The sequence below is a fragment of the Balaenoptera acutorostrata genome, chromosome X (assembly GCF_949987535.1).
Source record: "Balaenoptera acutorostrata chromosome X, mBalAcu1.1, whole genome shotgun sequence".
Classification (NCBI taxonomy): Eukaryota; Metazoa; Chordata; class Mammalia; order Artiodactyla; family Balaenopteridae; genus Balaenoptera; species Balaenoptera acutorostrata.
Window position 1 is genome coordinate 60857905 of NC_080085.1, and position 25529 is coordinate 60883433.

General features: G+C 41.1%; 1 protein-coding gene across 2 annotated transcripts in view; it reads left to right on the forward strand.

Annotated features, from left to right (window-relative positions):
• Nucleotides 1-25529, forward strand: part of KIF4A (kinesin family member 4A) — a 127749-nt gene that overhangs the window by 101344 nt on the left and 876 nt on the right. For both annotated transcript variants that reach the window (XM_057537866.1, XM_007184968.2), the window contains 10 exons: nucleotides 610-765; nucleotides 892-992; nucleotides 5420-5549; nucleotides 7032-7202; nucleotides 7580-7687; nucleotides 8687-8764; nucleotides 9121-9219; nucleotides 9754-9936; nucleotides 23505-23621; nucleotides 25239-25361. In XM_057537866.1, the coding sequence (XP_057393849.1) occupies nucleotides 610-765; nucleotides 892-992; nucleotides 5420-5549; nucleotides 7032-7202; nucleotides 7580-7687; nucleotides 8687-8764; nucleotides 9121-9219; nucleotides 9754-9936; nucleotides 23505-23621; nucleotides 25239-25361 (1266 nt within the window). The remainder of the gene's footprint in view (nucleotides 1-609; nucleotides 766-891; nucleotides 993-5419; nucleotides 5550-7031; nucleotides 7203-7579; nucleotides 7688-8686; nucleotides 8765-9120; nucleotides 9220-9753; nucleotides 9937-23504; nucleotides 23622-25238; nucleotides 25362-25529) is intronic.

Consider the following 25529-nt stretch of genomic DNA (forward strand, 5'->3'; position numbering starts at 1 on the left):
TTGTAGTATAGTTTGAAATCAAGGAGCATGATACCTCCAGCCTTTGTTCTTTTTAATAATATTCTTCGATGTAAATTCTATATTATTTGATATTAATATATCCACTCCATCTTTCTTTGATTACTCTTAGCATGGTATATCTTCATCCAAAAGTGAAAGGTTTCTCAGGGATGGTTACTTTTTTAAAAACTGAATTTAGTTAATTTTGTTTGCTTTTTTTTAAATTCCATTCATCTATTTTAAAGATTAATAATAGTTATCTATTTATTAAATAGAACAGATAATCTAAATATACTTCAGTTCTATATTATGACTTGTTAGGGACAAAAGTTAAGGAGAAAGTGGAGAAGGTAAAGACAGAATACATAGAAATGCTAGGATATCTGGAGAAAGATTTTCTGCAGAAAACTTTTCTTGTGACCTTTTGGGATATTGCTGTTAAAGGCTCTTAGAGCATTATTGGGATTTTTGGTCAGTGTAGGCACAAATGGAAATCTCACTTCTAGTTACTTGAGCTCTGGTCCAAGTGAAATTAAATCTGGAGCTGAATATAGCCCATGGACCAGAGATTGCTCATCCCTAACCCAACATCACTGATTTATCTTCTAGAGTTGGCTTGGAAATGAAATTGAGGTTATGGTCAGTACTGAGGAAGCCAAACGCCATCTGAATGACCTTCTTGAAGACAGAAAGATCCTGGCTCAGGATGTGGCTCAACTCAAAGAAAAAGTGGAATCTGGGGAGAATCCGCCTCCTAAACTCCGCGTAAGTGCCCTATGGAAATACATTACCAATGATCAGACTCCACACTCCCCAGAAGCCCTCACTACTTGGGAGAATTACTTTTTCCAAGTAGTACTTCACCCTCATCCCCACTATTCTTCTTTACAGAGGCGTACATTCTCACTTGCTGAACTGCGTGGTCAAGTTTCTGAGTCAGAGGATTCCATTACAAAGCAGATTGAAAGCCTAGAGACTGAAATGGAACTCAGGTAATGGGACTATGTCTAAGGCATTATAAAAATTTATGCCTTGAATCAAAATAGAACCTATCAATCAGTTATTCTAAAGCTTGTTTTTCAGAAGCTTTGTGATGTAGGAGAAACAAGAGAAAGTAACGATTTTTTGAGCTATACACTTCACTAGACATGTTAGATACATTTTCTCATTCAGTCTCTCCCTATGAGGTATACCTTGTGAGGTAAGTATCATTCTTCTCACTTTAGAGATCTAAGCTAAAGTTCAAAGATCTTAAAAAATTTGCTAAAGTTTATACAGAACTGGGATTCGAAATTCAGTTTATCTAATTCCAAAGCCTATGGTCTTTATCATATACCACAAGAACTGACTAAAAACAAAACTTTAGAGGAGCCCAAGAAATGATACCAGAAGATCAACAACCTGGGAGAAGGAGAACTTTAGAGATCATCAGCAAAGTAGATATAATATAATGCATAAGTAAAGTATCATGACCATTAAATGAGATTAGAAAGTAAAGTACATAGCACAGTACTTGGCATATTAGAAGTGCTCAATGAATGCTCTTCTCTTTAATCACTGTTACTTTCTTTTAAGTGTCTGTGAAATCTAGAAGGAACAGAACTTTGACAGATATTTTATAGTGTCTTAGGGTAATAGAATTTTATTGCCCAGAAGACCTTGGAGACCATTTAATTTGTTTTTAGCAACACATACTAGCTGTTTATCTTTGGATACATCTTTAAGTTGCTCAACATTTGAGTGTCTGCTTTGTGCTGCACTGGATGCAGTTGGGATATATAGAAAGAATAGATGGCATTGTCCTTGCTCTCGAGTAGAAACAGTATAATGACTGACAGTGGTGTGTTGGAATTGTTTGTTAAAATTTCAAGACGGTTGTAAACTGTTGAGAGCTTACAATTCCTTTGGTGAGAGTATTTACACTACAGAAACTAGCAAAAGCTACAAATCAGATCTGGTTTTTTAGGTGCTGTTTGTTAAACATTTACCTGCAGACCACTGTGCATAAGTAAATGATTATTTAAATGTAGGGCAGGTGCCAGGTAGAGGGCAATTAGACAGAGGTGAGTTTAATCAAGGGAATTTCCCTAAGGACAAGAAAGGACATTTGATAGATAAAACAACTCTGAAGTGTTCTGGCCCACCTCTTCCAAGAAGCCTTCCCTGACTCTTCATCCCTCACTAATTTTCCTCTTCTCTAAACTCCTTCAGAACTTACAGTACTTGGTCATGTAGTATAGATGATGTATGTTATCTTTATATTTATTAATTATTTTACATTGATTAGTCTTGTCAGTCTAGACAGATTGTAAGCTTGTTAAAGGAAAGGACTATATATTAGACCAGGGTTCTCAAAGTGAGGTCTACAAACTCCTGGGGGGTCTCCGAGACCCTTTCAGGGAGTCTAGGTGACTCCCTGTTTTTATAATAATATTAAGACATTGTTTGCCGTTTTTACTACACTGACATTTGCCATGATAGTGCAAAAGCAACAGTGGACAAAACTGCTAACACCTTAGCTTGAATCAAAGCAGTGGCACAAACCTGTACTAGCAGTCATTGAATACTTCACCACCACACACTCTCGGTTTTACTTAAAAGTCAGTTTTACTTTTGGCTTTGATAAAGCAATAAAAATTATTAATTTTATTAAATCTCAACCCTTGAGTTCAGATCTTTTTAATATTCTGTGTGACAGAATGGGAAGAACACATAAACCACTTGTGCTGATGCCGAAGGACGATGTTTCTCTCGAGGAAAAGCATTTGTGCAATTGTTTGAGGTGTGAGTTTAACAGGCCTCTTTTTTCATGGGACATCATTTTTACTTGAAAGAACGACTGACAGACAAACTATGGTTATTCAGACTTGGGTACTTGGCAGACATTTTCTCAAAAATGAACCGAGTGAGCCTGTCAAGTCAAGGAAAACAAATGACAGTGTTTGTCACCAAAAATAAAATTTGAGCTTTCAAGAAAAACTTAGAATTTTGGAAAACGTGTATCTGCCACTGTAAACTTGACAGTTTTTCGTAACTTTTCTAATGAGACCAGTAGTGATATTAACAATTGTGGTCTTTTTTTTTTTTTTTTTTTTTTTTTTTTTAAAGTTTTTTTTTTTTTTTTTTTTAAAGGATTTTCTTTTATTTATTTATTTATTTATTTGTTTATTATTTTTGTCTGTATTGGGTCTTCGGTTCGTGCGAGGGCTTTCTCCAGTTGCGGCAAGCGGGGGCCACTCTTCATCGCGGTGCGGGGACCGCTCTTCATCGCGGTGCGCGGGCCTTTCTCTATCGCGGCCCCTCCCGTTGCGGGGCACAGGCTCCAGACGCGCAGGCTCAGCAATTGTGGCTCATGGGCCCAGTTGCTCCGTGGCATGTGGGATCTTCCCAGACCAGGGCTCGAACCCGTGTCCCCTGCATTAGCAGGCAGACTCTCAACCACTGCGCCACCAGGGAAGCCCTGTGGTCTTTTTTATATTGTGTAATGAAATGTGTTGATTTGAAGGCTCTGTATGACTGTCCAAATGACATGTTACAGAGTCAAGGTTGAGTAAAAGATCCATTCAGATTGCAAGTAACCACATTTCAACTAACTTTTAAGGAACTTGTTGGGTTTTGGTGTAGTCTCAAAGAAGAATATCCACAATTATCTGAAAAGACTATTAAAATGCTCCTCCTGGGGACTTCCCTGGTGGCACAGTGGTTAAGAATCCGCCTGCCAATGCAGGGGACAGGGATTCGAGCCCTGGTCCGGGAAGATCCCTCATGCCGTGGAGCAACTAAGCCTGTACACCACAACTACTGAGCCTGCACTCTAGAGCCCACGAGCCACAACTACTGAGCCCTAGTGCCACAACTATTGAAGTCCGTGCGCCTAGAGCTCCTGTTCCGCAACAAAGAGAAGCCACCGCAATGAGAAGCCCACGCACCACAACGAAGAGTAGCCCCCGCTCGCCGCAACTAGAGAAAGCCCATGCACAGCAACAAAGACCCAACGCAGCCAAAAATAAATAAAATTTTTTTTTAAAAAAGCTCCTCCCAGGAATTCCCTGGCAGTCCAGTGGTTAGGACTCGGCGCTTTCGCTGCAGTGGCCTGGGTTCAATCCCTGGTCGGGGAACTAAGATCCCACAAGTCGCACGGCATGGCCACAATAAAATAAAATAATAAAATAAAATGCTCCTCCTTTGTCCAGCTACATATCCACGTGCGGCCAGATTACCTTCATTTACATCAACCAGAACATGTCACAAAAGATTAAACGCAGAGGGAGATATGAGAATCCAGCTATCTTCTACTAAACCAGACATTACAGAGATTTGTAAAAATGTAAAACAATCCCACTCTTCTCACTACATTATTTTTCGTCTTGGAAAATGTTGTTGTGTGTGTGTGTGACACACACACTCCCCCACCCTGCATTCATGTCCTTTCCGGACCTTAGAATGTGACTTAGAATGTGACTTTATTTGGAAATAGTGTCATTGCAGGTGTAATTGTTAATGTATAATGGGTTGTTGTGATTTTAAGTGAATTAATAATGTTTTTCTCAGTTTTACTTTCTAATACTGTAAAATTACTTTCTAAAACTGTAAATAGGTATAACATACATGAGCAGAATTTCTTAGAGGTCCTCAATAATTTTTAAGAGTGTAAAGGGGTCCTAAGACCCAAAAAGTTTAGAACTGCTATCTTAGATTATTTTAGTACCCATCTTCTTTATAGTACCTTACATAGCACTGCATGTTACACACATGCCGGTATGCTCCCTCTCACTGGACACCTAGCAAATTTGAGAAGGAAGCTATTGACGAAACTGAAATATTGTGTACATCTTGGTCTCAGGCCATACTTGACCGTAAAGTATCTGGAAGCTATAACCAGGGTCGTGGTATCTAGTTTTCGTAGAAACTTCTCAGTCCTGTGGCAGGTACTCCAAGATAACCTCTCACGACACCAGCCATAGGTATCAGTTTGGTGTTAGATTCCAGCAAAGAGCATCTACCTGTTTGTTCTTCTGAGATTTTTTTCCTTAAGGTCTCTAACCTGAATCTTGTCCTTGCATAGGTGAGCCACCACATCACAGTTCCAGCTTATGTGGCCTCAAGACAAAGTCACATTATGGTCAACGTGCTACAACAAAAGCCTCACTAAAACAAAGCTTTCCAAGTCCCACTATATGACCCACTTATTTCAACCAGTATTTAATAAACTAAAACCATTTGGTTAGTCTTAGCATCCCTTTGTAACAAGATTTGAGATACTGTATAAAACCCTAACCAGATGACTCAATCATTATTTAAATGGTATTTAACTGATACCTGTGTCCGTGAAACTATTTGAAGTTTCTCCTCAGAGCTCTTCCCCTCTCCTTGGTGTTGAGGCTACTAGAAATAAGGCTCACTGTTTCTTTCCCTGAAGGAGTGCTCAGATTGCTGACCTACAGCAGAAGCTGCTGGATGCAGAAAGTGAAGACAGGCCAAAACACCGCTGGGAGAATATTGCTACCATTCTGGAAGCCAAGTGTGCCCTGAAATACTTAATTGGAGAGGTAAACATCTCTCTTCCTCTCAGCAATTCGGGGTCTGGCTTGGTGGGCTGAAATAAGATGTTAGCCTAGAATACTATCGTAGTGTTATTGCCACTGTTCGTGGTAGAAACCACAATGACACAAACATTAGAGAAATAGTTTTATGGGTAAAGGTTGGTGTGGGCAAGTACAGGCCAGTCACTTAAAAATATATATGAGTTGCAAGTTGATACCCATGCCTGGCATATAGCAGGTGCTCAATAAATGTTCACTGTTATTATTATGAAAAGATCAGGATGCCATAGTAGGCCACAGGTCAAACGTAAAATATTATACTATACTACTTTTTAAAACACCTCTGACATGTATTATATTCAAAAAGTTTAAGATACAATCTAGGGGGCTTCCCTGGTGGCGCAGTGGTTGAGAATCTGCCTGCTAATGCAGGAGACACGGGTTCGAGCCCTGGTCTGGGAAGATCCCACATGCTGCACAGCAACTAGGCCCATGAGCCACAACTACTGAGCCTGCGCGTCTGGAGCCTGTGCTCCGCAACAAGAGAGGCCACAATAGTGAGAGGCCCGCACACCGCGATGAAGAGTGGCCCCCACTTGCCGCAACTAGAGAAAGCCCTCGCACGAACCGAAGACCCAGCACAGCCAAAAATAAATAAATAAATAAATAAATTAATTAAAAAAATTAAAAAAAAAAAAAAAAAGATACAATCTAGGAAAGAGAAAACCTTTGACATATAAAGATTCATCTTAAGGAAAATCCATCTTCACTGACCTTAAAATAAATATATCATCTTCCACTGTCACAAGAGGAATTAAAATTGATCACCTCTGGTGATTGAAGCAAGCATACAAACTCTGACTCTGTAAGTTTGAGCAGTGCTATCCTTTATGCATTTTTGTGTTGGGTTAGCAGATTTATCCTACTAAGGAAATCCTGATTAGTCTTGTGAACACTGGTGTTTATGATGTTCACTATCTGGGCTAGTAGAGAATATAAAACTAGGACAGCATAGGATATCAATCTAGCCTGAAGAGCCAGAGCTGTAGTCTCGGCTAATGTGTCTACGAGTTCCAACATGTGAACACAGACATTCTGAAATGGGACATAATTAGCCATAAGGGTGTGTGCTATGGATTTCTCTTTAAAATTAAGGAAGAACTTCTTGAGTATCAGAATTTGGAATTGTCAGATACTGTTTGTGTTAGATTTATTCTTGCCTTGAGGTAGAACAAGAGATTAAATGACCTCAGCGGTGGCTTCCAGCCCTAAGATACCTATCTCAACAGATATCTATCTCGGCTCTTGGTTTGGGTGGTGGTGATTCTATTCAATGGTAGAATCCATATGACATGAAAACATAAGAATGGACTTGGACATGGAAGAACTTTTCTCAGTCCATTTCAAGAAAGCTGACATTTTCCTGCCTAATGAATGGGGAAAGGTGGCCATTCTCCAAATAAACTGATCTTCTTTTATCCCTTCCAGCTGGTCTCCTCCAAAATACAGGTCAGCAAGCTTGAAAGCAGCCTGAAACAGAACAAGGCCAGCTGTGCTGACATGCAGAAGATGCTGTTTGAGGAACGAAATCATTTTGCTGAAATAGAGACAGAGTTACAGGCAGAGCTGGTGAGAGTGGAGCAACAGCACCAAGAGAAGGTAAGCTGGCGAGCCAAGAAGCTATACGGAAAAACAAACCATTGTTGCTCTTTGTTGTTAGTTAATAATAATAATAATAATAATGGGGGTATGAAGTTTCCTTCAAAAGACCACGTAGTCTTTTCCAACTTTTGCAAATAAGAAACCAGAAATAGAGAAAAATGACTTATCTAATAAGTTTACACATACCAGTGACAATGGCTCTTAGCCTCCAACTTTAATACCAAGATGAACATGATGATACTTCAAGCCATGAGAGCCAAAGAGAACAATTTACTTTGAAATCACAAAGGAGTAACTGGATCACTGCTTGGACTAAACCAGAATTCCTTTTTCCTCTCATTCCTTTGGTACCTTTGGGTTGTATCTTTCTCTAGGTGCTATACCTCCTCAGCCAGCTGCAGCAAAGCCAAATGGCGGAGAAGCAGCTCGAGGAGTCCGTCAGCGAAAAGGAACAACAGCTGCTGAGCATCCTGAAGTGTCAGGTATGGAGATGAGGCAAAGGTCTCCAGAGATGGGGTCCCCAGGCCTGACTGAGAATCCTGTCTGATTCACATGACTGTACCTGCAGGAAAGAGTAATTACCTACTGAGAAAAAGCTTTATAATGGTAGCCTTTTATAATGGTAGCCTCTATTGCCTTGTTGCCCTGTTTGATCAATTTAGGGGTGTTTAGGATGTAGCCACACATAGGATTACCTCCGTTTTGGTACAGAAATGACAGTACATATTCCATACCAGACTTCGAGGCCTCCTGGTTCTTTGCCTCAACCCTGAGCTCTAAAGAGTTGAGAAAGTTAAATCATCCAGTAGAATCCTAGGGGCATTTAGCTGTCTCTTCCTGTGCCTGTTCTGAGTTGAGACCTGACCTGTTTGTAAAATGCCTGGGGTCTGCATTTCTTCCAGAGGCTGGGAACACCACACCCTTTAGTAGCATGTTGGAGCACTATTTTATCCAACTTAGAGTCTTTTTCCTGAACCACCAGTCTCTACGGCTTCCTTGGCACCGCCCATCAAAGACATAACCAAACGTGTTAAGGTGGTAGGCATGAATCCAATTATCGTAAGTGCCAAGGAAGTTTAATCAGGCTTATTAGTGTAGCAAATAAACTGCCTAATCTGTGTTGAGAAGCGTGGACAAAAGCATCTGTAGACTTCAAAGAAACAGCTGACTCTCTGGGTGGGTTTCTTTATCAGCATCCTGATGTGAATAAGGGATATGAGGCTAGAAAATAGAAAAGAACGAGGAAGGCATTCCTGCAAGTGCGGTCGTGGCTGCTTGGGAGCGTTGGAATAGAGGTGGCACTCAGGACACCTAGGAATTGGTGGGGATCAGGCATTTCTCTGGGCACCAGTGCCTGCTGTGCAAAAACCACCTGCTGCCAGCAACTTGGCAGTAGTATGTTTTCATCTCTGTGAGTTGTTTGGTAACCCACATGTAGTGCCCAAAATAACCCCACCTATCACTGCATTATCTGGAAATAGGATGAAGAACTTGAGAAGATGCAAGAAGTGTGTGAGCAAAATCAGCAACTTCTCCGAGAGAACAAAATCATGAAGCAGGTAGTACAGCTTCCCACCCATTTAATAAGCCCTGAGAGACCCTCTTGCAACTGAGGTCAGCTCGTGGGAGCAACCCTGAGTATAATGACTTGGCTCAATTTTATGAGGTCTACATCTAGTTCCCATGTGGTATGGTCATGTGCATTTCAGATGGTATAAACACATTTTTTAATTTGCTCTTTTCTGAATCTAATACTGATCTTGTAAAGTGGGAGTCCTTCAACCTACTTTGCTCTTACCCTGCCTCACTTTACCATGGCTTAAGATTAAGCTAACTTAGGAATCTTTATGTTTTAGCCATGAACACTCTCAGAAGCTGCCCTGCAATGTACACTTTGTCTCTTCTTTTCAAATAGAAACTGAACCTCCTCCAAGTAGCCAGCAGACAGAAATCTCATCTTCCTAAGGATACCCTTCTATCTCCAGACTCTTCTTTCGAATATATCCCACCTAAGGTAAACTGCTCAGGGCCTGTGATACCTTCGCATAGCCAAGGTTTGGGGTGAGTGTACTAAAATCACCTTTCAGAAGCGGTTGAGAGTTAAAATTCCCACATTCCAACATCTCAATTTTCTATGGAGTCCCAAATAAAACTACAGTGCAATCTTGAGGAAAATAAGCATTCTCCCTCCCTAGACGGCTGACTTTGGACCATGTACAGGCATTATGCAACACAACTGAGGAGGAGGCACATAGAAAAGAGCAGTGTTCGGCTGTCCATCCAAAGATACTTATCATATCATGAGTCCCTCCCTCCTCCCTCAGATTGCTCAGCCTCTATCCCTTCAGTTTCTCTCCCTTCAAAGACTCTGTGAGGCCAAAGGCTAAAGCAGAATTTCTTCTGATTGGGAAAGCCTATTGGGGTATATTTGAGGGCATCTGAAATCTCTGCTCTGAGAATATAGCTGGCAGCAGCCACTGGGAAGATATAATCCACATGTTGTTGTTGTCGTTTTTAATTAAATAACCATTCCAAACTTTTTTCTTAGCCCAAACCTTCCCGGTTTAAAGAAAAGTTCCTGGAGCAAAGCATGGACATCGAAGATATAAAATATTGTTCAGAATATTCTGTGAATGAGCCTGAGGACAGTGATGGTGATGGTGGTGATGGGGATGATGAGGAATGGAAGCCAACAAAATTAGTTAAGATGTCCAAGAAGAACATCCAAGGGGTAGGAGGCAGCTCATCTCTTTCAGGGGTTCTAATCATTAGTCTTCACTGCCAGTGAGGGTGTGCCGGCCCCAGACCCTACACCTCAGTCCTTTGATCGTGTTCAGAGGCACTGGCTCTGCTGAGGGTTGCTTGTTGGGCCAGCTCTGTATGGAACCGGGGGCTAGTTGAGAGGGCTGCCTGGGTGCACAAGGAGGCTCTTTTCATGTTTTCAAGTTCTGACCAGTCTGAACAGGTAGTAGTGTTCTATACCATCTCATTGAAACTGGTTCCAGTGTGACCATAATAATCTTTCACATTTTTAAAGCACTTTACAGTTTATAAACCATTCTCATATATGTTACCTCTTTTCATTGTCACCAAAAAAAAATCCAGTGAGGTGTTTATTATTTGTATTTTACAGCTGGATCTGAGACCCACGAGAGGGAAATGACCTTGCCCAGGGACATAAAACAAAGTGACAGTCAGGACTTGAAATCAAATGTTCTGACTCCAAGTCCAGTTTGTTTCTACCACATCATGGTCATATCAGTGAAAACTGTAGACCAGAAGCTGAGTGGGAACTTTAAGATTGAACACACCAAAGTTCAGGCTAGTTAGAAACAATCTGACTTTGAGGCATGCTCTATTTACTTACACAATGATAATCCTACGTATTTATCAAACCTAGGTGTTCTATGTTGAAACATTAACTTCCCAGGCATTGCAGTTCATCACTACCCCAACTGTGGCCTGCAGCCACATTCCACTTAAAGAGAACAGCTCACAAATTACCCTAGCTGGATTCCTGGAAGGTTATTCGATTTCATTAGCTGATAGTGCACCACATGGGGAACTGAGCCTTGTAAAGCCACAACACCAGAGAGAAGCAAGTCATGAGGAATAGACAGCCATGGTGGCCTTAAGTCATTTGGAAAGTCATCAGGAATGCAACATACCATGTGCTCTTAGTGGGACTAAGAGCTCATCCTTAGCCTCAGAGAGTTTATAATCTAATGGGAAAACAAGCCAAAGAAATAGGAACACATCACAGGACCTCAGCATACTCATCTCAGGGAGATGGACTGAGGGGCTTTTAAGAGTGACTGTAAAGCCAAACCAAGTAGATATAGTTTATGAACATGCCATGAAAGAGACGACTCTTGCTGCATTATAAGACAGAAAGGGAAATACAGTCTTGGGAGCACCTGGGAAGCCATTTTCTGGCACAACGAATAGCATATTGCAAAGACTTGATAGTAGAGATAGTAGCGGGACACAGAGCTGGGGCACTGAGAGTAAGTGGGGCAGAACATGTCTGACTTTGATTCACTTACTCAGCAAACATTTATGCTCTCTACTGTGGTTGAAGTGGTAAGCATGAGCTGATTGTTGATGAAAAGGTCAGCCAAGTAATAGGAAGCACAGGTGAGAAGTACACACAGGAACAAATGGTAGAGGACCTAAAACTCTGGGGAAGGAGTTTCCAAATGGCAAGCAAATATGGGTATACTTGTCCTTGAGGAAAGCTTATCATACACACACACACAGACACACACAGACACACACACACACACAAGCGTACATATAATAGCACTGTTGCTGTAAGCTTAAAAAGGAAATATAGAAGTATAGCCAAAAATGCAAGTAAGTGATATTTGCTATCAATGATAAATCCTATCTCTAAAACACTGAGAGATGATTCTTTTCTAGGCTTTTTCCCTGATTTTATAACTTGAGAATATAACTGGGTTTTAAGGGGAGCAAGTTGACATACAATCTAGTTTCTCCCTTTTGGAGGCCTCGAAGTACATGGACTGCTCTTTGATCAGACTGCTTGTAGACACATCAGCTGTAGACCTTGATGCTTTGCATGAAGGCCATCCTGATTATTACTGTTTCAACCCAGCTGAAGTGGGCTGGTATGAGTCACTAGGTATCTGCAAAGGAGACTGCAGCAGGTACCAAAATGATGACTTGTCCAAAGCTAATGCTGAAAAAACTAGGTTTCCTCATTCAGCCATATTTCCTATCTGTACTAAGGAGATGCCGAAGGATAGGCCATGTGCTGTAGTAAAGAAATGATAGCTTAGAAGCCAGGTAGACATGAGTTCTAGTCTTGACTTTGCCACTGTTTAGTTGGATGGCCTTAAGCAAGTCACTTAATCTTTCTGAGCCTCAGATTCCTTATTTATGTAATAAAGGGATGAGGCTGGAATAGTGATATATAAGGTCCCTTCCAGCACTAATATCCTGAGTCAAAGTAACAGTCAAAGTTGTGTAAATGGGTTTTGTTGTTGTTGTTTTTAATAATACTACCTTTATATGGGGTTATATGGTATCTGAGAAGTTAAAAGAAGGAATATATGCAAGAGCACCTTGTGAAGGATAAAATATCATGCCGGTGTTGTTATTAAAGCACTGTAAGCATTTTAACAAATATTCCCATTTGTCCCCTTTGGCAGAAAAGAGGGAGGAGGTATTCTGGTCTCTAGTCATGAAAGAATGGAGATAAACTTGGATGGAGTGACTTGTCCAAGGTCATGCCAAGTATTAAATATAAGACTAGAGCCCAAGGCTCCTAATTCCTAGCCTGGTATCCTTTATGTTACAATTTTTACCAGATCTTATCATTCTGAGATATAATGTAACACTGAAATCTGTGCTAGAAGAATTATAGACTCTAAAGAAATAATTCTCAACCCTGGCTGCACGGTTAGGATCCCCCAGGGAGCTTTTAAACACAGGGATCCTGGGACCCCACCCCCAGATATTCTGATTTAATTGGTCTGAGGTGGGACCTGGCCTTTTTGAAAAGCTTCCCAGAGATTTCTTATGTGCAGCCAGGGTTGAGAACCACCGGCTTAAAGGAACCCCAGAGGTCTTTCATCTCGACTTCCCACTTCTTTTATATAAACAATCTCTCTATTATAGTGGTTCTCAGCTATGGTGTTGGGACATGTTGGTGGGTTGCTAGCAGTTGTGATACACACACACCCCACATACATCATATTTGACATTTTGTCTGTGGCAAGATCTTGCTCCCTCTCTTATATTCTGATCTGCGTCCTGGTGTGAGAGAAAATAGGATGAAGCTAAAGCTAGTGCACATGGCATTTGTGTGAATACATCTGTCATGTACGTCATGACTGTTCTATAATACCACTCCCAGGTGTTTATCTAGCCTCTGCTTGCTTGAAAACAAGCAATCTAGTAGGGGGGAGGCTCACAGTCGTGAGACAGGGCAGCCCATTGTATTCCAAGTAGGTGTTGGAAAGTAGTTCCTTGTTGAGCTGTCCTATAAATCATCCCAGTGAGTCTTGGCTATGTAAAAGTCTAATTGTTCTTCCTTATGATAGCCCTTCAGATGCCACTCTTGTACTTTGGATAAAATAGAGACACATGGACAGGGTAATAGAGTGTTTTTGAGGCATATAATATAGATAAATGTGTAAATGGTCAGAGGACCATACCCAGCCTGTAGCAATCAATGGATCAATGTCATCCTGGCGAGGTGTCTCTAGGACATGTCATAGAACTCTGTCTTTTGCTCTGTCTTATTCAAAGAAGCAAAGCTAGGGGGTTTTTCTTGTTATGTCCAGTGTTGGCAAAAGTGACAAAGGTGGGCATTCCTGTCTGTTGTTGTTAGAAGTGTAGTTTGGCATACCTTTCTGGAAAGCAACTTGAAAATATGCATCAAAAGCCTTAAAAATGTTCCTATCCTTTGGCTCAATAATTATACACATAGGTATTTATACTAAGGAAATAGTCATTGATATGTAAAAAGATTTATAAATCTTTTTTGAGCATCAAACTATGTATCAGGCACTGCTTCTAGGTGCTGAGGATGCAATAAACAAGACAGGTAGGGCTTCCCTGGTGGCGCAGTGGTTGAGAATCTGCCTGCTAATGCAGGGGACACGGGTTCGAGCCCTGGTCTGGGAAGATCCCACATGCCGCGGGGCGACTGGGCCCGTGAGCCACAATTGCTGAGCCTGCGCGTCTGGAGCCTGTGCCCCGCAACGGGAGGGGCCGCGGTAGAGAGAGGCCCGCGCACCGCGATGAAGAGCGGTCCCCGCACCGCGATGAAGAGTGGCCCCCGCTTGCCGCAACTGGAGAAAGCCCTCGCACGAACCGAAGACCCAATACAGACAAAAAAATAATAAACAAATAAATAAATAAATAAATAAATAAAAGAAAATCCTTAAAAAAAAAAAAAAAAAAAGACAGGTAAAATCCTTGGCCTCATGAAACTGAAGACATTCTTGTGGAGAGAGACTCATAGTGACCAGAAAAACAAAATAATTTTAGATGATAAGAGATAAAAAGAAAATATAGTCAAATCATAGAGAATGATGGGGTAGGAAAAGAGTACTTTGGACGAGTGTTTGGGAGAGGCCTCTCTGAAGAGGAGATATTTAAGCTGAGATCTGAACAAAGTGAAGGAGCAAGTCAGGAAAAAAATGAGAAAAACATTTCAGGAAAAGGAAACAGTAAATGCAAAGGCCTCGGGGCAGGAATGAGCTTGGCTTATCAAGGAACAGCTGAAGAGGCCAGTGAGGCTGGAGGATACTGAGAAGTGGGAGAGTGCAGTACAAGGTCAGGTCAGAGGGGTAATCAGAGGCCTTGTCAATCATGGTAAGATTTGGATTGTATTTATGTACCAGGATATTTGCTGTAACATGATTTATAATGGCAAACAATTTCTTTCAAAACAATCTTAATATCTAACGTTAGGTGACTGGTTAAGTAAATTGACACTTCCACATGATGAAAGACTATATACAACTGTTAAATATTAAAAATCATGATTTTGATTTTCAGATTTTATAAAGTACTATATATTATTCTCATAATGGGGGCGAGGGGGAAGATGTTTTAATGGTTTCTTTTACCCTCACAACTACAGAACAATGGTGATGGTTGTCCATGTGAAACAGACTCGAGGGCTTGAATTTAACCGTAAACGCAGTATGAATCCACAAAGATATGACAAGGGAAAAAAATCTACTGTGATTTTAGGACTCATTAGCAGAACTATGGAGTTCATAACAAGGGAGGTGTTTGTCTCAATCTGCTTCACGATGGTCACACCACATTTAGAAAGTTATGCTCATTTCTGGATGTCACAATTAAAGATGAACTTGGACAAATTGGTATATAGCCAAGGTGGTGAGAATTCTTGGAAACCATGTCATGTGGTGAATCATTGAGGGAGCTAGGTATATTTAGCTGTGAGAGGATTTGGACAGAGTGGGACTGGGGAGTGAAAATGATGCTCAGGGTTTGAACATATATACTGTGAAAGTGGGGTTAAATTGATTCCATGTCATTCCAGATGGCAGAATTTGGTCCTGAGGTCAGAAGTTATATAGAAACTGTTATCATCTCAGGATAAATAGAGCATTGGATAATAAGACCAGGGATGTTTGAGTGGGGCTTCATACATCAAATCAGGCTTTAGATGGTCACTGAGGTCTCCTCTGACTCTAATCCATCATTCTGTGAGCTCTGTCACCTATATTTGTTTCAAGCCAAACTATCCTACTTTCTTCCACCATTTCTCTTACAACATCACTTCCTATAATGCTGGTCACCCGCCCCCTTTTTGTTTAATTCCCTCTTTATGAAGCACATATACACAGTGGACTCCTGAATGTGTGCACAAGGAAACATACTTATTGATAAGATGGGCTTAATACATGGAAAGCACTTGTAACAGTGCCTGGCACACAGTGATGTCAGCTATTACTACTGCAGCCTTGTTGTAAGTGTGAAATATGGCACTATGAGGAGTATGGGTAAATTGTGGCATACTCGTAGAGTGAAAATGAATGGAACAGGAGCTACATGCATCAACGGATGATAAGATACCATTTATATAAAGTTTAAAAGTGTGTAAGATAATTCCTTACATATTTTAAATAAAAACTCACATGTGATAAAAAGGCATGCATAGGATAATAAGCACCTAATTCAAGAGACTGCCCCTGGGAGGGAGGGAGGTGAAGGGGATCAGGAAAGCGTAGACAGGAGGCTTCAGTTCTATCTGTATTTTACTCATCAAGGGAGGGTTGGGGATATTAGTGGGGTTTTGTTATTGTCTACACTTTTTATATGCCTAAAAAAAGTTATGGGGCCCTAAAATAGGATATATCATTTCAAATGGAGTCTGACTGACCCAGGGTTTAGTGAAACATTCTCTCCCTGTGATTTCTGAACTCCAAATTTCTGCCTGACTGACTTGCTTTTTGACAGCTATTTCACACTGTTGACTCATGAAGCTTGCTGACACCTCAAATCCCTAGTCCCTTTTTGCACAAACTACTTTTTTTTTGGCTGTACCGCGCAGCTTGTGGGATCTTTTATTTTTTTTTTAACATCTTTATTGGAGTATAATTGCTTTACAATGGTGTGTTAGTTTCTGCTTTATAACAAAGGGAATCAGTTATACATATACACATGTCCCCATATCTCTTCCCTCTTGCGTCTCCCTCCCTCCCACCCTCCCTATCCCACCCCTCTAGGTGGTCACAAAGCACCGAGCTGATCTCTCTGTGCTTGCGGCTGCTTCCCACTAGCTATGTATTTTACATTTGGTAGTGTATATATGTCCATGCCACTCTCTCACTTTGTCCCAGGCTACCCTTCCTCCTCCCCGTATCCTCAAGTCCATTCTCTAGGAGGTCTGTGTCTTTATTCCCGTCTTGCCCCTAGGTTCTTCATGACCTTTTTTTTTTTTTTAGATTCCATATGTATGTGTTAGCATATTGTATTTGTTTTTCTCTTTCTGACTTACTTCACTCTGTATGACAGACTCTAGGTCCATCCACCTCACTACAAATAACTCAATTTTGTTTCTTTTTATGGCTGAGTAATCCATTGTATATATGTGCCACATCTTCTTTATCCATTCATCTGTCGATGGACACTTAGGTTGCTTCCATGTCCTGGCTATTGTAAATAGAGCTGCAATGAACATTGTGGTACATGACTCTTTTTGAATTATGGTTTTCTCAGGGTATATGCCCAGTAGTGGGATTGCTGGGTTGTATGGTAGTTCTATTTTTAGTTTTTTAAGGAACGTCCATACTGTTCTCCATAGTGGCTGTATCAATTTACATTCCCACCAACAGTGCAAGAGGGTTCCCTTTTCTCCACACCCTCTCCAGCATTTATTGTTTGTACACTTTTTGATGATGGCCATTCTGAGTGGTGTGAAATGATATCTCATTGTAGTTTTGATTTGCATTTCTCTAATGATTAATGATGTTGAGCATTCTTTCATGTGTTTGTTGGCAATCTGTATATCTTCTTTGGAGAAATGTCTATTTAGGTCTTCTGCCCATTTTTGGATTGGGTTGTTTGTTTTCTTGATATTGAGCTGAATGAGCTGCTTGTAAATTTTGGAGATTAATCCTTTGTCAGTTGCTTCATTTGCAAATATTTTCTCCCATTCTGAGGGTTGTCTTTTCGTCTTGTTTATGGTTTCCTTTGCAGTGCAAAAGCTTTTAAGTTTCATTAGGTCCCATTTGTTTATTTGTGTTTTTATTTCCATTTCTCTAGGAGCTGGGTCAAAAAGGATCTTGCTGTGATTTATGTCATAGAGTGTTCTGCCTATGTTTTCCTCTAAGAGTTTGATAGTGTCTGGCCTTACATTTAGGTCTTTAATCCATTTTGAGTTTATTTTTGTGTATGGTGTTAGGGAGTGTTCTAATTTCATTCTTTTACATGTAGCTGTCCAGTTTTCCCAGCACCGATTATTGAAGAGGCTGTCTTTTCTCCACTGTATATTCTTGCCTCCTTTATCAAAGATAAGGTGACCATATGTGCGTGGGTTTATCTGTGGGCTTTCTATCCTGTTCCATTGATCTATATTTCTGTTTTTGTGCCAGTACCATACTGTCTTGATTACTGCAGCTTTGTAGTATAGTCTGAAGTCAGGGAGCCTGATTCCTCCAGCTCTGTTGTTCTTTCTCAAGTTTGCTTTGGCTATTTGGGGTCTTTTGTGTTTCCATGCAAATTGTGAAATTTTTTGTTCTAGTTCTGTGAAAAATGCCAGTGGTAGTTTGATAGGGATTGCATTGAATCTGTAGATTGCTTTGAGTATAGTACAGTCATTTTCACAATGTTGATTCTTCCAATCCAAGAACATGGTATATCTCGCCATCTATTTGTATCCTCTTTAATTTCTTTCATCAGTGTCTTATAGTTTTCTGCATACAGGTCTTTTGTCTCCTTAGGTAGGTTTATTCCTAGGTATTTTATTATTTTTGTTGCAGTGGTAAATGGGAGTGTTTTCTTAATTTCACTTTCAGATTTTTCATCATTAGTGTATAGGAATGCAAGAGATTTCTGTGCATTAATTTTGTATCCTGCTACTTTACCAAATTCATTGATTAGCTCTAGTAGTTTTCTGGTAACATCTTTAGGGTACTCTATGTATAGTATCATGTCATCTGCAAACAGTGACAGTTTTACTTCTTTTCCAATTTGGATTCCTTTTATTTCTTTTTCTTCTCTGATTGCTGTGGCTAAAACTTCCAAAACTATGTTGAATAACAGTGGTGAGAGTGGGCAACCTTGTCTTGTTCCTGATCTTAGTGGAAATGGTTTCAGTTTTTCACCATTGAGGATGATGTTGGCTGTGGGTTTGTCATATATGGCCTTTATTATGTTGAGGAAAGTTCCCTCTATGCCTACTTTCTGGAGTGTTTTTATCATAAATGGGTGTTGAATTTTGTCGAAAGCTTTCTCTGCATCTATTGAGATGATCATATGGTTTTTCTCCTTCAATTTGTTAATATGGTATATCACATTGATTGATTTGCATATATTGAAGAATCCTTGCATTCCTGGGATAAACCCCACTTGATCATGGTGTATGATCCTTTAATGTGCTGTTGGATTCTGTTTGCTAGTATTTTGTTGAGGATTCTTGCATCTATTTTCATCAGTGATATTGGCCTGTAGTTTTTTTTCTTTGTGACATCTTTGTCTGGTTTTGGTATCAGGGTGATGGTGGCCTCGTAGAATGCCTTTGGGAGTGTTCCTCCCTCTGCTATATTTTGGAAGAGTTTGAGAAGGATGGGTGTTAGCTCTTCTCTAAATGTTTGATACAATTCGCCTGTGAAGCCATCTGTTCCTGGGCTTTTGTTTGTTGGAAGATTATTTATCACAGTTTCAATTTCAGTGCTTGTGATTGGTCTGTTCATATTTTCCGTTTCTTCCTGGTTCAGTCTTGGAAGGTTGTGCATTTCTAATAATTTGTCCATTTCTTCCAGGTTGTCCATTTTATTGGCGTATAGTTGCTTGTAGTAATCTCTTATGATCCTTTGTATTTCTTCAGTGTCAGTTGTTACTTCTCCTTTTTCATTTCCAATTCTATTGATTTAAGTCTTCTCCCTTTTTTTTCTTGATGAGTCTGGCTAATGGTTTATCAGTTTTGTTTATCTTCTCAAAGAACCAGCTTTTAGTTTTATTGATCTTTGCTATAGTGTCCTTCATTTCTTTTTCATTTCTTTCTGATCTGATCTTTATGATGTCTTTCCTTCTGCTAACTTTGGGTTTTTTTTGTTCTTCTTTCTCTAATTGCTTTAGGTGTAAGGTTAGGTTGTTTGAGTTGTTTCTTTTTTCTTAAGGTAGGATTGTATTGCTATAAACTTCCCTCTTAGAACTGCTTTTGCTGCATCCCATAGGTTTTGGGTCATCGTGTTTTCATTGTCATTTGTTTCTACGTGTTTTTTGATTTCCTCTTTGATTTCTTCAGGGATCTCTTCGTTATTAAGTAGTGTATTGTTTAGCCTCCATGTGTTTGTATTTTTTACAGATTTTTTCCTGTAATTGATATCTAGTCTCAGCATTGTGGTTGGAAAAGATACTTGATACTATTTCAATTTTCTTAAGTTTACCAAGGCTTGATTTGTGACCCAAGATATGATCTATCCTGGAGAATGTTCCATGTGCAATTGAGAAGAAAGTGTAGTCTGCTGTTTTGAGATGGAATGTCCTATGAATATCAGTTAAGTCCATCTTGTTTAATGTATCATTTAAAGCTTGTGTTTCCTTATTTATTTTCATTTTGGATGATCTGTCCATTGGTGAAAGTGGGGTGTTAAAGTCCCCTACTATGATGGTGTTACTGTCGATTTCCCCTTTTATGGCTGTTAGTATTTGCCTTATGTATGAGGTGTTCCTACGTTGGGTGCGTAAATATTTACAATTCTTATATCTTCTTCTTGGATTGATCCCTTGATCATTATGTAATGTCCTTCTTTATCTCTTATAATAGTCTTTATTTTAAAGTCTATTTTGTCTGATATGAGAATTGCTACTCCAGCTTTCTTTGATTTCCATTTGCATGGAATATCTTTTTCCATCCCCTCACTTTCAGTCTGTATGTGTCCCTGGGTCTGAGGTGGGTCTCTTGTAGACAGCATATATATGGGTCTTGTTTTTGTATCCATTCAGCCAGTCTTTGTCTTTTGGTTGGAGCATTTAATCCATTTTCATTTAAGGTAATTATCAATATGTATGTTCCTATTACCATTTTCTTAATTGTTTTGGGTTTGTTATTGTAGGTCTTTTCCTTCTCTTGTGTTTCCTGTCTAGAGAATTTCCTTTAGCATTTGTTGTAAAGCTGGTTTGGTGGTGCTGAATTCTCTTAGCTTTTGCTTGTCTGTAAAGGTTTTAATTTCTCCATCAAATCTGAATGAGATCCTTGGTGGGTAGAGTAATCTTGGTTGTAGGTTTTTCTCCTTCATCACGTTAAATATGTCCTGCCACTCCCTTCTGGCTTGCAGAGTTTCTGCTGAAAGATCAGCTGTTAACCTTATGGGGATTCCCTTATGTGTTATTTGTTGATTTTCCCTTGCTGCTTTTAATATTTTTTCTTTGTATTTAATTTTTTTTCTTTTTTTTAAAGAAGTACTTTTTATTAATTAATTAATTTATTTATTTATTTTGGCTGTGTTAGGTCTTCATTGCTGTGAGTGGGCTTTCTCTAGTTGCAGCAAGCAGGGCCTACTCTTCGTTGCGGTGCACGGGCCTCTCATTGTGGTGGCTTCTCTTGCTGTGGATCATGGGCTCTAGACACGCAGGCTTCAGTAGTTGTGGCACGTGGGCTCAGTAGTTGTGGCTCATGGGCTCTAGAGCGCAGGCTCAGTAGTTGTGGCGCACAGGCTTAGTTACTCAGCAGCATGTGGGATCTTCCCAGAACAGGGCTAGAACCCATGTCCCCTGCATTGGCAGGTGGATTCTTAACCACTGCACCACCAGGGAAGCCCTGTATTTAATTTTTGATAGTTTGGTTTATATGTGTCCTGGCGTGTTTCTCCTTGGATTTATCCTGTATGGGATTCTCTGTGCTTCCTGGACTTGATTAACTATTTCCTTTCCCATATTAGGGAAGTTTTCAACTATAATCTCTTCAAATATTTTCTCAGTCCCTTTCTTTTTCTTTTCTTCTTCTGGGACCCCTATAATTTGAATGTTGGTGCATTTAATGTTGTCCCAGAGGTCTCTGAGACTGTCCTCAATTCTTTTCATTCTTTTTTCTTTATTCTGCTCTGCACTAGTTATTTCCACTATTTTATCTTCCAGGTCACTTATCCGTTCTTCTGCCTTAGTTATTCTGCTATTGATCCCTTCTAGAGAATGTTTAATTTCATTTATTGTGTTGTTCATCACTGTTTGTTTGCTCTTTAGTTCTTCTAACTCCTTGTTAAATGTTTCTTGTATTTTCTCCATTCTATTTCCAAGATTTTGGATCATCTTTGCTATCATTATTCTGAATTCTTTTTCAAGTAGGCTGCCTATTTCCTCTTCATTTGTTAGGTCTGGTGGGTGTTTGCCTTGCTCCTTCATCTGCTGTGTGTCTCTCTGTCTTCGCATTTTTCTTAACTTACTGTGTTTGGGGTCTCCTTTTCGCAGGCTGCAGGTTCGTAGTTCCCATTGTTTTTGGTGTCTGTCCCCAGTGGCTAAGGCTGGTTCAGTGGGTTGTGTAGGCTTCCTGGTGGAGGGGACCTAGTGCTTGTGTTCTGGTGGATGAGGCTGAATCTTGTCTTTCTGGTGGGCAGGTCCACATCTGGTGGTGTGTTTTGGGATGTCTGTGGCCTTTTTATTATTTTAGCCAGCCTCTCTGCTAATGGATGGGACTGTGTTCCTGTCTTGCTAGTTGTTTGGCAGAGGGTGTCCAGCACTGTAGCTTGCTGGTCGTTGAGTGGAGCTGGGTCTTGGCGTTGAGATGGAGATCTCTGGGAGATTTTCGCTGTTTGATATTACATGGAGCTGGGAGGTCTCTTGTGGACCAGTGTCCTGAACTTGGCTCTCCCACCTCAGAGGCACAGCCCTGATGCCTGGCTGGAGCACCAAGATCCTGTCATCCACACGGTCATGTGGCTGTAGGTAGGAGGCCTCAGTTCCTTGACACATGGATCTCTCCTTAGGGCTGCTTGAGTATGCTCATGACATGGCAGCTAGCTTACCCCAGGATGAGTGATCCGTCCCATGGTCCCCAGGACTGTCGTGGCTTCGGCTGCTGGGACCCCTCCAGAGCCGACAGCCTCAGTGAGGCCGCCCTCCGCTCGGGCTCCGGGGCAGTTCAGTGACGGCAGAGGGAAGAGACCCCAAGCCCGGAGTTCCAGCTCTGTGTAAGCACGGGCTCCATTCTTGCTTGTGGGATCTTAGTTCCCCAACCAGGGATTGAACCTGGGCCCTTGGGCCCTCGGCAGTGAAAGCTCCGGGTCCTAACCACTGGACCGCCAGGGAATTCCCTGCACAAACTACTTTTAAGCCAGATCTCCCCCCCACAACATTACATTTATATGGCTGATTTGGGGGGAACTTAATGCCAGACTTACATTTATCCCTGTTATAACTTTTCTGTCTACTTCCAGCCCATAATTCCAGCCAGTCAAAATATTTTTGAATTGTGATTCTATTATCTTATATATTAATCATCCTTCCAGCTTTGTGTCATTGTTACAGCTGATAAATATGCCTACCTTGTAGACTGGCTATGAGATTCAAATGAGATTTTGCATTTCTATATATGAAAGTACTCGGAAAACTGTAAAGTGCTATACAAATGTAAATGATTTTATTTCATATCATCAGTGATTTATTAAAATGTTGAATGGTTAAACTGCTGAGGACAAAGCCTAGGCTGACACTAACAAACTGTAGAAATGTGAGTTGGATGAAAGTACAGCTGGGTAGATCTAAGGATACTGAGCAACTATACTCAGTCCTTAAATATGCCTAATTCTACTCCCATTCATCTCATAGTTCTTCACTTTGGCCATAAAATCATCATGAGGATCTTTGTCAGTTGCCCTGCATTATTATGGTATCCATCCAATCCATCTTTCAAGTATACTATCCCAAAAGTGTGGCATGACTTGTTCTTAGAAAACCTATGGGGGTTCTTGGTGATCATTGTTTCACTAAAGAGAGGACTGAGGAGATAGAAGCTTAGTAAAGTTGATGGTACTTTCCAGTTTTTCTAGAATGGCCTGAGAATGAAGGGAAGGTACTTCAAACCTAGTCTTCTGACTCAGTAATGTGTCTTTCTACAAACCTGCTTTGCAGTGTTCCTGCAAGGGCTGGTGTGGGAACAAGCAGTGCGGGTGCAGGAGACAGAAGTTGGACTGTGGTGCGGACTGCAGCTGTGACCCCACAAAGTGTAGGAACCGTCAGCAAGGCAAGGTAGGATCAGTGCTGTTGTCCCTCACCATCCTTTCAGATCTCCCAGCAGTTTCTGCCCTTTTCTTCTACCTTCCCTCCTGAAAGCCAGAGTCTCCTGCACAGCCCTTCCTACCCTTCTTCTGCAACCAGAAAAAGACATTTCGCTTCTCAGTCCTTCTTCCTTGCTGCTAGCCTGTCCACACAACCCCTTCAGAAGCCACAGCCCCTCCCAGGAGATTCCCAGATATGCAGCTCCCCACCCCTAGCCTTGGCTGTAAAATTTCTGTACAGTGTCTAAGGCACAAGCAAGGAACAGTAGAGCAAGCATTTACAGGCATACAGCCATGCAGGATCAAACTAGTCCAGAGGCTTAGCTGGAATTGTAAGGGCCACGTGCTGAGGTAGCAGCTTCCAGCAAGGAAGTTAATCCTTCTGACATCTTGAGACATTAGTTACTTAGACCTTCTCCATGGGAACCAGCTATTCCATGGCTCTAGGAAAAGACCCACAGGAACTTGGTCTTTCTGATAGGCACTGTTCTGAGCCAAGTTAACTGTAGCTGTTCTTTTTTGCTCCCAGGGATAGCAAACTCAGAGAAACGAAATGTGTACTGAGAAGTGCAGCACCAAGCAGGTCAGATGCCCGAACTTGCCTTACGCCTACCTGTGCCCACGGCAAAAGCTCATTCCTACTGCTCTCTGTGTGATACACAGGAATTTTAGCAAGACTAGTTCACCGTGCATTTCTTAACCATCTATATGGGCGCAGTTTTGCCCTGGGTCTTCTATTAAAAAAACTTCTGAGGTAGGTAGTCATTAGAGGACTAAGGTGGCAAGCTAGAGGTCAGGCTAAGAACTGTAGAAGTAGCATTGCAGAAGGACCTTCAGGATCCTCTATGCCTGTGCTTTTCTCAGTTTGGGTTCTAGAGTCCTATAGTGGCTCCATGGAAGTGCTTCCAGGCAGAGGAGTGTGGCCCAGCTCAGTTTGACCCTGTGCCAACCAAAGCAACTTGCTCTTTACTTGTTTATATATCGAGTTTCCTCTTAGAATTTCAGTTGGAAAACCACTGATCTAGTCCAATACTGCCATTTTACAGAGAAGGAAACTAAGGCCCAGAGATAAGCTTAAGTGACTCACGTGATATTATACAGCTGGTCATGGCAGCTAAGATTAGACCTCAGGCTTCCTGACTCTTAATCCAGTTCAGTTTCCATGAGAACAGGCTATAATTCTAATCCAAGCTCTACCACAGAGTCGCCTTGTTACCTAAGCAACTTCTCTCTCTTGGCCTCAGCTTCCTCTCTGAAAGGAAGACCAATACAGGCAACACTCTATAGAAATGCTAAACAGTATATTGTAGATTGGGGAGGGGAGAGGATTAATCAAAGAAATAACCAAGGCTCAGCGTTGTTTTAAACCTTGCCTCATGATGTGTCCTGTGCCGCTCTCCTACCCAGTCCTTTGCCTTCAGAGGCTGCTTTTGAGCACTGTGACCTCCCCAAGCAGGGTCACCCTAAGACCTGCTTACACTGACTGATGAGGCCCTCAGAGCTGGTACCTCACTGGCTGAAGGGGAGCAGACTGATTGTGTAACCCTAGTAGCTGAATTTCTAATATCCCTGTCTGCTTGATTCTCAGGATAGCTTGGGCACTGTTGAGCGGACTCGGGATTCTGAAGGCTCCTTTAAACTGGAGGATCCCACAGAGGTGACCCCAGGATTGAGCTTCTTTAACCCTGTCTGTGCCACTCCCAACAGCAAGGTAGGTGGCCTAAAAGCCAGGTGTTTCCAAATGTATTAGCGTCCATCTCTGCATTAGCGCTGACAGAGAGCTGTGGGAGAAAAGGAGGTAAAGGTACAATCAGCTTGCTGGGAACTGGGAACCGGGCATCTGCTAGAGTCTGGTTTTTTCAACAGAGCGATTTGGGGG